The 14,602-nt window shown below is 43.9% G+C and overlaps 1 protein-coding gene across 15 annotated transcripts in view; it reads left to right on the top strand.

Moving 5' to 3' along the window:
• The window catches only part of DTNB (dystrobrevin beta), a 237,877-nt gene that overhangs the window by 215,410 nt on the left and 7,865 nt on the right, over nucleotides 1-14,602 (top strand). For 9 of the 15 annotated variants that reach the window (XM_055327172.1, XM_055327161.1, XM_055327163.1 and 6 more), the window contains 2 exons: nucleotides 12,807-12,966; nucleotides 13,753-13,917. In XM_055327172.1, the coding sequence (XP_055183147.1) occupies nucleotides 12,807-12,966; nucleotides 13,753-13,917 (325 nt within the window). The remainder of the gene's footprint in view (nucleotides 1-12,806; nucleotides 12,967-13,752; nucleotides 13,918-14,602) is intronic. The other 6 variants (XM_055327174.1, XM_055327169.1, XM_055327175.1 and 3 more) reach the window with 2 other exon arrangements.

The following is a 14,602-nucleotide window of genomic DNA, read 5'->3' as shown; positions in this document are numbered from 1 at the left end:
GAACAAACTAGGAGAAACAAACAGAAAGAGGGTAATCTAGTCTTAGAATTTATGAGCTTCCCTATCTGAAAGTTTAAATTTCAACTTCTTTTGATCTTTGGGTTTATGGTGAGTTTTAGTAGGCCATTCTTTGTCTCTGGAACTTAATATGTGTTCCTCCTTCTACTAAGAAAGATGGCTAAACACTTGCCCCCTACACAGCGAAACCTTGAGGGAAGCTTCATCTTCTGCACAATTTAGTTTGGCTTGAATAGGGACAGAACCATGAAGACTGAGAACCATCACCTTCTACTCATTGCCCATACTATAATCATAAATATCCAGCGGTGCTCCAGTCTCTGTTTCCTGTCTACAGCAGCTTACCGCACGGGCCACCACAGTGAGTAACAGGCTCTGTGTAAGCCCTGAGTTTCCTCAAATGATGTGAGAACAGTGCCAGCCCTCTGCGGAGGGACCTCGTGGCAGACTTTTGGTGGCCCCATCCTATCCTCCAGCAGACCTACACATGTGTGTACTCGTGGTATTCATGGTGGAAAGAAAAGAGACACATCTTAAAACTCTTCAGCTCTTCTCTCTTGTGTTTAGAAGCAAAATTTACCTTTAAAACGTACAGCGCACTTAAGCTTGCAGGTAGGCATCTTTGCTAATATAGAAAGGTCTCTGGGCATGTTCTGTAGCTGTTTCTAATTCATCCCAGAGGGAACCACAGCCTACTTCGTTGCTCACTGCCATGTGGTTGTCTTTCTCATCTCCTCTACCTCATTCTCTGCCCACTCTCATCCCTGGTGCTGACTGCCAGCAGCCTGAACTGATGCTGGGTCAGGCCATTACTTCCAAGCTTGCAGCCTGATGGGCAGTGTGACCACCTCTCTCCTTTTACTTCCACGTTTCATAACATGGCTGCATTTTCCTAGCAGAGCCACCAATACCAGTTCAAAACAGTATGTGGGATTTGTTTTTACCGTTTCTTGAAGGAAAAAAAATCTGTGCAAAGTCCATTCTTTATATATCCCATTTCTCTGTACAGTCAGGGTTGCCTCACCTAAATTTCAGATTCATGGCTCCTTTCTCTCAGGGTTGTTGTTGTTGTTGTTGTTGTTGTTGTTTTTTTGCATTTTGTTGTTGTTGTTTTTCTGAGAGGGCCTTTGAAAATCGGCAGCAAAGAGGCCAGTTTGTTTAATTTAAATACACTGCAGCAAAATGAAGGTAATTGTCCACAAAGGCCATCTGCTACCTGGCAGGTGTCCATGAGTCAGAGAGAGAGATGGAGACTAAAGTGTCTCCTTCTGTTACCATGATAACAGCTTAGCTCAGACTTGCAGTTGGGGCTGTGTGTGCAGAGGATACAGTTATCAATGCTCCATAGAGGGTATTAACTCAAAATCAGGCTTTGTGCCACTTTGGGCTTGATTACCTGACTGTACGTGTACTAAGGAGATATGAAAAAAATTCATACCTGTCCCATAAAGAAAAAAAAAAGCAAAGGAAATAGTATTTATGGAGCCCCTACTGTGTGCCAAGCACCATGCTGGGGATGTCTAAACACAGCTGAGTGTGGTACAAATAATTCCCCTGCTAAAGACCGTGCCTTTCTCCCTCTGTGGCCGGCTCTCCCTGCCACGGCCTGTGAGCTCCTGTCTCTGCTTGCAGTGTCCTCACGTCACCTTCCCTGGCATTCTCTGCACCTCCTTTGGCTCCAGTATTCGATCTGTGTCACAGACAAGAGACTAAGTGGTAATCACTGTACTCTCCTTTCTCACATTTCTCACTCTTATTGGAAATTAATTGTTCTATTGAGGATCATGGTTAGCTTCAGTTGTGAGAGGTCTCAACCGATCCATGTTCCTTCTGGCCTCAGCAACACGATGCTATGCTTTGGACTCTCCTGGCAGTTTGAAGCAATTAGAAGACCCAGGTACCAGTCTTAGCCTTTCTGCTCATTTATTTGGAACCCTGTGACCTCTCTAGGCCTCAGTCTCTTCAAATGTAAAATGAATGTTAGATTTAAAAATAGGCTATTTTCTTGGGGTCATGAATATTCTGAAATTATAAGCATAATTTCTGAGTCTCTTTCTTGGAATGTGATAAACTTTCTCAGGTTCTCAGAGTCTTTGCTGATTTAGAAGTGAAGAACCAGCAGACCAAAGAGCTTCCCAGACTGTAAATTTCTCCAGCTCTGTATTTCCAGCAGAATTGTTCCCAACTACAAGGGACCTCTGTATTCAGAGAACCTGAGCTACAGGGCATTTATTGTGTTCAGTTATTGGTGACTGGCCCATGCTGCATTCATTCAAGCCTTTGTTATAGGTTGTATCACCACAAGATCCCACTGTCTTTTGCATCAGGAAACCATGAAACACCAAGTAGCAGTTTGCAGACCTTCATAGCTTCCCCAGGCAGCTCAAACCAGTGGTGCAAGATTGTTTTATACCTTCATTGGACAGCTTATCCCCACCCCCTGGAGCTATCTGACAAGTTCCTCCACCTTTACTGATTTCTGTGTGATTCAGGTTTCCCATAACCCCCACATTCCGACTGTAATGCTGCCCCCAGTGTCCTCCCATGTCATTTATTCTAGATTAGTTTTATAGCAAGTGGAGTGCTTGGCATTCTTCATGGGGAGATCCTGCCCACCTGAATGTAAAACCCAAATCTGTGCTTTTGAGACCAGGTGAAATTTCACATTGCATTGCTCCAGCTTGATTTTTAGTGTATCTGTCTGGCCCAGACCTGTTGAGAGGGCAGAGAAGGGACAGACTCTAACCAGGACCATAGGTGACTGTCAGCATCCCAAGTGCTGCTCTGCACTCCAAGCATACTCCAGCTTGTGGTCATGTAACTAGAAGGGCCTTATCGAAACTGCCTCTGTCTTGAGCTAGTCCTGTCCTCTTTACAGTCACCTGCTCCTGCACCTCTTCATAGGCTTCATTTGCATGAGCCTAAATGGGCAGCATCTTTGGTACTGACTTCACTCGTGAGAAAGGGAAGTCAGATAGAGAACATGCCATTCTGTGACCCTGTGAGACTGTTGCTGAGAGCCCTCAGAGGATCCTTCACAGACAGCTCGATTCTGACCAAAGCAAAGCCGTGATGACTTGACACTTACTTCCAAGATGAGGTAACTTGGCAAAAAGTCATGGAATCATAGAATTCTAAATCTGAAAAATACTTCAGAGATCATCTCCTTGATGTCACTCAGTTTGCAAAAGAGAAGACTGTGCCCCAGAAAAATTAAAATGCACGTGCTATACCATCCAAAGAAAATCTCAGGTCTCCCAATTTCTAAGCCATGCCCTTCCTGCTGAACCACACTCTCTTTACGTGTCCACTCCAAAGTGGTAGAGAGTGCTAGGATTCCATCTCAGAGCCTGCAGCTCTCCCTCCTCTTCCAAGTCGTTGAATTTACAGCAGAGAAATCATCTCCAGGGCCTGTGATTATTGACAAAGCTATGATTATTGTCCAGCGTCAGGACAAGCTCATTTGCTCAGGAACTTAGGCATGTTCTCTGATCAGGTAAAATGTTTTTTGATTATATATTCTTACCTTTATTCTAATCCACAGTCCTCTTTCCCTGGGTCTCTGGCCTTTCACGAGGGCCTCTGGGCTGGAACTCTCATATTCCAAAACCCTTCCTTCTATTCCTTCTCAATCAAATGTCCTTCAGATGAAACTGCCCCAGTAATGGATGAAGAAAATCAGCCTGAGCATATGAGTTACCTGTTGTTGTACAACTTACCCCGAAACCCAGTGGCTTTGTAGAACAAATATTTATTACCTCACAGCTTCTCTGGGCCTAGAGTCTAGCTGAGGGTCAGGGTCTCTTACAAGGCTACAGGTATCTCTAAGCTAAGCAGCTCACATGGTTATTGGCACAATTCTTCGTGGACTGCTGGACTGAGGTCCATCATTCAACTGGTGGCTGGCAGCTGCTTCGGTTTCTTGTCATGTGGGCCTCTCCACAGGGCAGCTCACAAGATGGCACTGGCTTCATTAGACTGAACAAGCAAAAAGGAGAGAGTATATGGGCAAGACATAAGTCACAGTCTTTGATAAGCTAATCTCAGAAGTGACATCCCATTCACACGACTCCAGAGCAACAGTCACTGCTGCGCCCAGCATGTATTCACGAGGGAGGGGATTACACAGGAGTGTGACAACAGGGGACAAGGTCATTGGAGGCCGCCTCAGAGGTCTGCCCACTGCATTTACTCATCTAGTTAAGTATCTCACACAAAGCTTTATCGATGACTGATAGATTTAGTGCTCCCTGGAGATTATTGCCTGCTCTGGCTATGTTCCCACTTTCCATTACAGAAGAAAAGGGATCAGAAACTTGATACACCTCATTGTCATTTAACAAACATTTATTAAGCATTTACATGTGCTAAGCACAATGGTAAGGAAGATAAAATTTGAGAGGTGAGGTTGATGCTGTTCAGAGTTCTGGGGAGCATCTCAGGAACACTTGATTTGACCCTAGAGGAGGTGACAATGAAGCAAATGCCTAGAGGAGCAGCAGGAGCTAATCTGACCACACTGGGGCAGTCGTAGGGCTCCTGATAGAGAGGCCTTCAGGCAAGGGAGAGCGCAGGCCTCCTATAGATTGAAGCAGCTGTCACCCATCACTGACATCTTTGCACCAGCGTATACCTCCTCCAAGACCAACACTAGTCTGAAGGCTTTCCTGAAGCTGTGGCCTTGGGCCTGATTGAAGTATATGAATATCAATTGGCTGTGGTTTGTGCCTCTCCCAGGACGGTTGTGATTTATTGACCTACCAGGATGCCAAACCAGTGTTGCTCTGCTGGAGCCAGAATTCACAGAAAGCTCTGGACAGTTCCATCCTCACACTGTTTTAATCCAACGTGGCCCTAAAGCCCAGGGCTGGTACTTGAGATCCGTTGGGGAAAATTGTGCCTTCCTGGCAGTCTTCACCTTTCTCTTTCTACTGCTCTGAACAAAGACAGCTTCTGGAGTCTGTTCTTCATCTTCTCAGAAAGCACATCCTGGGCACTGATCCCAGGAAGAAGGCCTGATTCTTTTCAAGCTGATGGTGGGCAGTAGTTTCATTTCCTGATCCTAGAGCTTCAGCCACATGTGGCTGGCCACCTCGGGCATCCCTTTGGCCTCATCCCCCATCATAATTTTCCTATTAAAATATTTGCAGAGGTTCAGTTTCATGTTCTTAAAAAGCAACCTAGTCATTTATCTTGGGTCTTGCGACTCTGACATTCAGTCCTCAGGCAGCGGTGCATGGCCCAGATCTCACTGAGGGAGATTTATTCAATAGTTGCCATGTGCTTGATGCTGGGTTTGTCCTCTGCGGGGATGACAGACAACTGTCACACAGTGAAGTGAGTGCATTACACAGGCCACATGCTCAGGTAAGCAAAAAAGAAATCTTGAACTGGACTTCATTTCCCTCCTGAGTGCCTGCTGTCTCAGCTGGACAGAGTCTGGGCATTTCCAGGCAAACTCTGAAGCCAGTCATCTCAGATTCTTATCACCCTTCCTGCCCCAGAGATGGGTGCTATGCCTTGGGGAACTAGTGCTGGGCGCTGTGGCATCAGGGAAGGAGTATCCACAGCTCCAACTTGATATATGCTGAGGCTGTTATGTCCTTTGCTTATGGCCAGACCTGGTTCTCTCCTCACTCTGCAACTGAGGCAGCTGAACTCATCGGCTTCTCTAGCAGCCAAGGTGCACACATGATCTCAGTGAGGCTTTAACTCTTCCATGACAGAGAGATAACTTGAGGCTCATTGCCTCTGCAGCTGGAAAACCATTGGCTGCTGGGGTGCATGGGGTCCTTCCTTGATGTCCAAGCAACCCATCTTGATCTTGAGTCTGTGCCTCTCAGCTCTTGGAGGCCCCAAAAAGGTCCTGGCTTCACCAGTGTCCATTACTTCTGTGATCTCCTGTGTCCCAAATTGTACTGGCTCATAGGACGTTCCTGCAAAGCCATGCCACTGCATCACTCTTTCTTTCTTTTTTTTTTTTTTTAATTTATTCATGATAGACACAGAGAGAGGGAGAAGCAGGCTCCATGCAGGGAGCCCGACGTGGGACTCGATCCCAGGTCTCCAGGATCACGCCCTGGGCGCTTAAACCGCTGAGCCACCCAGGCGTCCCTGCATCACACTTTCTTGCTTTTCTACAGATTCTTTTTTTTCTTTTAAAGATTTCATTTATTTGACAGAGAGAGCACAAGCAGGCGGAGTAGAAGGCGGAGGGAGTGGGAGAAGCAGGCTCCCCACTGAGCAGAGAGCCCTATGCAGGGCTCGATCCCAGGACCCCGGGATCATGACCTGAGCCGAAGGCAAACACTTAACCAACTAAGCCACCCAGGCACCCCTCTACAGACTCTCTTACCTCTTTCCTAGCTTCATTGTCTCGTTTGGATTGAGGCTAGGACTGCTAGATCTGGCTATTCATAAGCACTTTCCAAACCAGAGTGAATTTTATACTTTATTATTTGCCCCCTCTCCCCCTAAAAATGGCCAAAAAAGTAGAGAATGATGGTGAGAAAAAAAAAAAAAAGAATGATGGTGAGTATAGGATAAAGGTGGAGGTGGTTCCCCAAAATGCAATGATTAATATATGATAACGTTATCTAAACAAAACAGGATTCCTGAGATATTGGGGAAAAAAACACATACCCTAAAAAAAATAATAATAATAAATATTTTATAAGCACTGACAGAAATAAAATATTTCACAAAATAGAACGTGTTTAATTGTCAGTGGGAAATATTGTGAAGTTAAACAATAGCAAAAATAGCAAAAAGATTTCATAATATTCCACTGTATGGATAAACCACATTGTGTTAATTCATCCACCAATCAACTTTTGGTTATTTCCACTTTTGGCCTATTAAACTGTAGCCAATGGACATTTGTGTACAAGTTTTGGGTAGGCATATGTTTTCATTTCTCTTGGGCAGGTAGGAGTCAGGTTGCTGGGTTATATGGTAAGCTTATGTTTACCATTTTAAGAAACTGCCAAACTGTTTTCCAGAGTGGTTGTACCATGTTACAGTCCCATCAGCAGTTTATTTATTTTTTAAAAAAAATATTATATTTATTTATTTATGACAAACAGAGAGAGAGAAAGAGAGAGGCAGAGACACAGGCAGAAGGAGAAGCAGGCTCCACGCAGGGAGCCCAATGTGGGACTCAATCTCGGGACTCCAGGACCACGCCCTGGGCCGAAGGCAGGCACCAAACTGCTGAGCCATCCAGGGATCCCCCCCCCATCAGCAGTTTACAAGGGTTTCAGTTTTTCCATATCTTGTTAGTCTTTTTGATGGTAGCTATTTCAGTAGATAAGTGGTATCTCATTGTAATTTCAGTTTTCATTTCCCTACTGATAACTCATGTTGAGCATTTTTCATGTGACTATGAGCCCATTTGTATATCTTCTTCAATGAAATATCTATTCAAATCTTTTTTTTTATTTTTTAAAAGATTTTATTTATTTATTCATGAGAGACACAGAGAGAGAGAGAGGCAGAGACACAGGCAGAGGGAGAAGCAGGCTCCATGCAGGGAGTCCGGCGCGGGACTCGATCCAGGATCACGCCCTGGGCTGCAGGCGGCGCTAAACCACTGCGCCACTGGGGCTGCCCTATCTATTCAAATCTTTGCCTGTTTTGTAGTTGGGTTGTTTATCTTCTTAATATTCAGCTACAAGAGTTTTTTATGTGTTCTGGACACAAGTTTTTTGTTTGTTTAGTTTAGTTCATTTTTTTTCATTTCCACTATTTGACACATTAATTTGTAAGATATTTAAAGTGTACATTGGGGTGACCTAATATTACACATACATGGTGAAATGATTCTATCTGGGTAATTAATATATCTATAATCTCACATATTTGTCTTTTTATATGTGTGAGAACATTGAAATTTTACTCTCTTAGCAAATTTCAGATACACTGTAGTGTTCTCAACTATAGTCACCATGTTTTACATTAGATCCTCAGACCTTATTTCTGTTGCAGCTGAAAGTTTGTAGCCTTTTACCATCCTCTCCCTATTTTCCTCAGCCCTCAGCTCCAACTACTTTTCTACTGTTTCTGTGAGTTTGACTCTTTAGTTTCCACATAGAAGTGAGACTGCAGTATTTGTCTTCTTCTCGCTAGCTTATTTCACTTAACATAATGCCCTCAGGGTCCATCCATAATTGTTGCAAACAGCAGGACATTCTTTCTAATGGTTGAATAATATTCCATTGTACATAATACACCACATCTTGTTTGACCATTTATCTGTGATGGGCACTTAGATTATTTCCATATCTTAGCTACTATGCATAATGCAGCAATAAACATAGGAGTGCAGATATTTCTTCTAGATCCTGTTTTCACTTTCTTTTCATCTTTTGAAGAACTTCTTACGTTGTTTCTGTAGTGGCTGCACCAGTTTACCTTCCCACCAGTAGTACACAGGAGTTTCCTTTTCTCCATGTCTCCAGCAATATGTATCTCTTACCTTTTTTATAACCACACCTTTTTGATAACAGGTGTGAAGTGATATCTCATTGTGATTTTGATTTGCATTTCCCTGATGATTCATGATTTTGAGCACCTTTTCACATACATGTTGGCCATTTGTATATCTTCTCTGGAAAAATGCTTGGTTCCTCTGTCCATTTTTTAATTAGATTGTTTTTGTTTTTGTTTTTGCTGTTGGGTTGTATGAACTCATTATCTATTTTGGATATTAACTTCCTTATCATATGTACGATTTACAAATATTTTGTCCCATTTGGTAGGTTGCTTTTCAATGGTTTCCTCACTGTGCAAAAGCTTTTTACTTTTGATGTAGTCCTGCTTGTTTTTGTTTTTGTTGCCTTAGCTTTCAGTGTCAAATTTTAAAAAATCACTGCAAAGTCCCACAATTTTTTTTTATCAGATATAATTTACAAATATATTTTCCCAGTCTGTGACTTTTTATTTTTCTTAGTGGTATCTTTTTGATAATAGTTTTATGGAGATAGAATTCACACAGTATCTTTTAAAACCTAAAATGCAGTAGTTTTTACTCTATTCACAGAACTGTGCAACTATCACCACAATCAACTTTAGAACAGTATCACCCTCTGAAAGAATCCCACACCCCCTTGCACTCGCTCCCCATTTCTCCCAGGCCCACAGCCCCAGGCAACCACTAGTCTACTTTCTATCTCTATGGATTTGCCTGTTGTGGACATTTCCTGGAAATGCAATCAGATAATATTTGGTCTTTTGTAACTGGCTTAATTTCTCTTACTACAATATCTTCAGGGTTTCCATGTTATAGCATGTATCCTAACTTCATTCCTTTATTTGCTGAATCCTATTTGGTCGACCCTTGAACAGTGGGGGGGGGGATATTAGGGGTACTGACCTCCTGCACAGTCACAAATCTGTGGGTAACTTTTGACTCCCCCAAAACTTAACTACTAATAGCCTACAGTTGACCAGTAGCCTTTTTTTTTTTATTCATGAGAGACAGAGAGAGAGAGAGAGAGAGGCAAGACACAGGCAGAGGGAGAAGCAGGCTCCATGCAGGGAGCCTGACGTGGGACTTGATCCCGGGTCTCCAGGATCACACCCCGGGCTGCAGGCGGCGTTAAACCACTGTGCCACCAGGGCTGCCTGACCAGTAGCCTTATCCGTAAAATAGTCAGTTAACATCTATTTTGTATGTTGTATTACATGTATATGTATTCTTATAATAAAGTGAGCTAGAGAAAAGAAAATGTTGAAGAAAGTCATAAAGAAAATACATTTATAGTGCTCTGCTGTATTTATTTTAAAAATCCACATGTAAGTGGACTGTGCAGTTCAAATCCATGTTGTTCAAGGGTCAACTATATTCCACATTTTTATTTAAATCATTCATCAGTTGATGGTCACTTGGATTGTTTCCACCTTTCAGCTGTTACATATCATGCTGCAGTGAACACTTGTATACAAATTTTTGTGTAGCCCCATGTTTTCATTTCTCTTGGGTATACGCATATAGGAGTAGAATAGCTGGGTCATATAGCACTCAATGTTTAATCTTTTGAGGAACTGCCAGACTGTTTTCTAAAGCAGTAGGAATGCACCGTTTTCCATTCCTGTCACCAGTAGCCATGATTCCATGCTCCACACCCTTGTCAACACTTGTTATTATCTGTCTTTTTTATTGTAGGCATCCCAGTGGGTGTGAAGTGGTGTTTCATTGTGGTTTTGATTTGCATCTCCCTAATGGTTCATGATGTCAAGCATCTTTTCATATGCTTATTGGATATTTGTATGTCTTCTTTGGAGAAATATCTATTCAGGCCCTTTGTCCATTTTTAGATTAGGTTACTTGTCATTTTATTATTGTCAAGAGGTTTTTCTGTATTCTAGATATAAGCCCCTGATCAGATAGATGATATGCAAAAATTTGTTCCCGTTCTGTGAGTTGTCTTTTTGCCTTCTTAAAGGTATCTTTTGAAAAAAGTTTTCAATTTTGATGAAATCCAATTTAACATTTTCTTTTGTAGCTTGTGCTTTATGTGTTATATCTAAAAAACTATTGCCTTGGGGCCCCCCGGGGGGCTTAGCGGTTGAGCATCTGCCTTTGGCTCAGGGCGTGGTCCCAGAGCCCCCAGATCGAGTCCCACATCGGGCTTCCTTCATGGAGCCTGCTTCTCCCTGTGTCTGCCTCTCTCTCTGTGTGTGTCTCTCATGAATAAATAAATAATATCTTTTAAAAAATAAAATAAACTATTGCCTAATCTTGTCTTCTAAAAGTTGTATGGGTTAGTTCTTTTTTTTTTTTTTTTTTTTTTTTTTTTTAGATTTTATGTATTTATTCATGAGAGACGACAGAGAAAGAGAGGCAGAGACACAGACAGAGGGAGAAGCAAGCTCCATGCAGGAAGCCCGATGTGGGACTCGATCTAGGGACTCTGGGATCACGCACTGAGCCGAATGCAGACACACAACTGTTGAATCACCCAGGTGTCCCTGTATGGGTTAGTTCTTATGTTTAGTATGATCCCTTTTGGGTTAATTTTGGTATATAATGTGAAATAAGGACCTAGGTTTCTATCATTTGTATCATGGGAAGATCTTAGAAAGTATGCTAAGTGATGAAAGCAAATTGCAAAATGATATGGGTGGTCTGATACCATCCATGCAAAATTTAAAAGCATGAATATCATACATTATTCATAGTTATATATGTACACATAAGTAAAAAAAAATTCACCCCAAGATTTTTATAATCATTGACTCTGAAGGGGTGAGAGGAGGGACTGGGCCTAGACAGGACTGGTGGTCAAAGGGGTCTTCAGACTTATCTGCAATGTTCTTAGGTTGAAGTGAATTTGACAAAATATGGACAGTTATCAGTGTGGATGCTTTATCATGTTATACTTTTTAGCTCTCCGTATATTTTAAATTTCTCAAAATACACATACATGCACTTGCACAAATCAGAATTAAGAGTCACGGAGAGGGATCCCTGGGTGGCGCAGCGGTTTGGCGCCTGCCTTTGGCCCAGGGCATGATCCTGGAGACCTGGGATCGAATCCCACGTCGGGCTCCCGGTGCATGGAGCCTGCTTCTCCCTCTGCCTGTGTCTCTGCCTCTCTCTCTCTCTCTCTCTCTGTGTGACTATCATACATAAATAAAAATTAAAAAAAAAAAAGAGTCACGGAGAACAAACCATTTCTGTCTAGTGCAGTGCCTGTACTGGCTGAAGCATTGAGGTAAGGCTTTGTGCATATAGGCCGTCAGCATGTTTGGAACAGATTCTGTTGTGTGGGGAGTTTCTGAGCTAGATCCCCAAGAGAGAAATCTCTTCATCTGAACTCATTTGCATACTTTGGCTTATATTTTCCCAGTTTTGCTTCCATAAAAAACCCACTATATACCACAGTCAGTTTCCCTTGCTCTGAACAGCACAGCAGGGCCCAAATCTCAGGCAGCTCCCTTTAAGTAGAATTTTTAAATGTTATCCCGTTGCTTTCTCCAAAACTATACCAGAGCCTTCGCAAGTAAAGTTCAGTTTCCACTAAACATGTGTCCATTCTTACCTGGTCCTCATGGAATGCCCCAAAAAGATCTCACTGTGTACGTTTGACAAGTACAGTGACCTGGCCCCTGGGAAGCAGCCTGCAGCTGAGTTCTGACACACACTCAGGCACGTGGTTTATGTAGCCTGGGAGTTGCAGAGGTACAGAGTATATACGTCATTGCCCTTGGAGTAGATGGTTATTTCCACACTTCCATGAGCTATGTTGCCTGGCACAAAGCTCTTACTCTTTTCATCGTGTTTTTCTTCCATAATATGGATACAAAAATGTATGCCCTTTCTATTCACAAGTTGTTGTGAGGGTCAAATGAGATAATGTACATAAGTGTGCTTGCAAACAAAAATTAAGGATGTTTGTATATCATTTCCTAACTGTGTGGCCCCAACCTGGCTCCGAACCTGGACCCAGCTACTCTGTCAATCTGTCTACCTGCAAGCCCACTCCTTCCATGCTAGCCTCTACTTTCCCTCCCAGTCTTAGTCCAGTCTCATGGCTTTCTCTCTCCTTCTCCCTGCCCCCTCTTCCTTTCTTTTCTTTTTCTTTTTTTTTTTTTTTCCTTTTCTTCCTCTCTGCAGTCCTGGAGGCAGCCCGACTCCTTCCTTTCAAATGTGATCCTGCAGTGCACTGCCCAACTGAACCGCAGCTGTGTCAGCTGGCTTAGATAGACTGCGAAAAAGCACTTTCTCCTCCCTCAAAGAGGTAAGATACCTGAGATAACATGTTTTATGTCTTTGATTCTCCCAGGCTCAGGCCACAGGGTCACCACATACATCGCCCACACATGGAGGTGGCCGCCCAATGCCCATGCCTGTCCGCTCAACGTCAGCTGGCTCCACCCCCACCCACTGTCCACAGGACCCCCTGAGTGGAGTCGGGGGAGACATGCAGGAGGCCTTTGCACAAGGTGAGATTTGGGAATAGGATATAATGGAGAGCTAGAGGGGTTTGGAAACATAAACACGATACCAACTGAGATTTTTCCAGTTTCTTTTCTTTTGTGTGCATAACTTCAAGTGATCCTGATTTTCATATATGGTATAAATAAGTCAAGTGCTGGTCCTTTCTCATTAGATGGGCTGATCTCCCAATGGGAGGTCTACAGGCTATATATGTGTGTGAAGAGCAGGCCTCCAGGACTTCTGTGCTCTTTTTCCCAGGTTAAGGGAAGTGCCTCATCCTTTGGGCTTTGCCTCCTCCAGAGAGGAAGTGGATGGAGCAATTCCTACAGTTGTGCTTTGCCCGGGAAGTCTTTAGAGCAAGTTAGAGGAGGAAGTACTCTAAGAACCCTAAGTAGGACTTTGCTGGACACACGTTGAGCACAGAATTGTCACAACCAGCTGTGTTATGTAATTGGGGGATGACTTCGCAGCTGAGGAAGAGACCAAGAACAGGATGGTGCAGCTGCTGGAGAATAAAGGCCTGCCTCAGGCCAACTGTGAGCCGTGTTCATTTTGGAATCCAACTCTCTTGATTGTGGCTAAGAATCTTCAGGTAGAGAAGAAGAGGGAGGAGAAGGAGGGTTTGGGTGCCTCGTGCCTCTCACGTGCCCAGGAGTGGGTAGAGGTGCTGTGGCTGCCTCTCCCCTAGGTGTCCTGCACCAGGTCCGGGGCCTGGCAGACTGAGGCGGGCGCTCGGCTCTCTTCTCCACATCCACCCACCTGGCATTGCCATCTGCTCTGACTGTCCTCAGGTACGAGGAGAAACCTCCGCAATGACCTGCTGGTGGCTGCTGACTCCATCACCAACACCATGTCATCCCTGGTGAAGGAGCTCCATTCAGGTGAAGCCCAGAGCTCCCGCACGGCCTCACGCCTCCCCTTCCAGCCCCATGGCCTCCTCACTTCCTCAGCACTTGGTAAAACATCCTCATGCAGCACGCGCTGCCTCAGCTCACCGCTCAGTCTCTTGGCCTTCTAGGAACGCGCTGGACATCCTCACCCAGAGAGCCTCTGTCCCGCACGGGGCCACACGCACACAGTTACACATTATGTTTCTCTTAAGGATATTCCTTGTAGAACAAACACAGTCAAGAGTTTAAAGAAATTCAGATCTCTGTGCACATACACGTAGCCCCTTCCTCACCTAACTTGTCTTCCAGCAGCACTGCATCTGCAGCTGCTCTTTCCTAGGGCTGCTCGACAACCTCGTTCTGAAGCTTTCCTGGATGACTGGAACCGAATCAGCCACAAAAGCTTCCGGACTTTCTCCCAGCTGCCTTTCTGCTCTCTCCTCTTTGATTTAGTTTGGAAACCCTATTCTCTCCTTTTGTCCATGACTAGGCTCTGATTTCACATGAAGTTCGCGGCTGGAGCCTGTTGCTCTTCACCCCGCTCTCTTCCATCACACGTGTGGCTCCTTCCTCAATCTCTCCCACACTTAGCTCTTTTGGTGACTTTCTGGAGATGCTTACCTAGTTGCTCCCCTTACATAAAACCCAGGAAAGAGAGAAGAAATAAAAGGCCATTCCCATATCGTCATATTTTCAAAAATCCCCATGACTCTCTTAGTTTTGTAACTGCCAGATGTTTACTAACCTGTTT

Source organism: Nyctereutes procyonoides, unplaced genomic scaffold (assembly GCF_905146905.1).
Source record: "Nyctereutes procyonoides isolate TBG_1078 unplaced genomic scaffold, NYPRO_anot_genome, whole genome shotgun sequence".
Lineage (NCBI taxonomy): Eukaryota > Metazoa > Chordata > Mammalia > Carnivora > Canidae > Nyctereutes > Nyctereutes procyonoides.
This window is presented reverse-complemented; position numbering and strand designations above follow the sequence as displayed.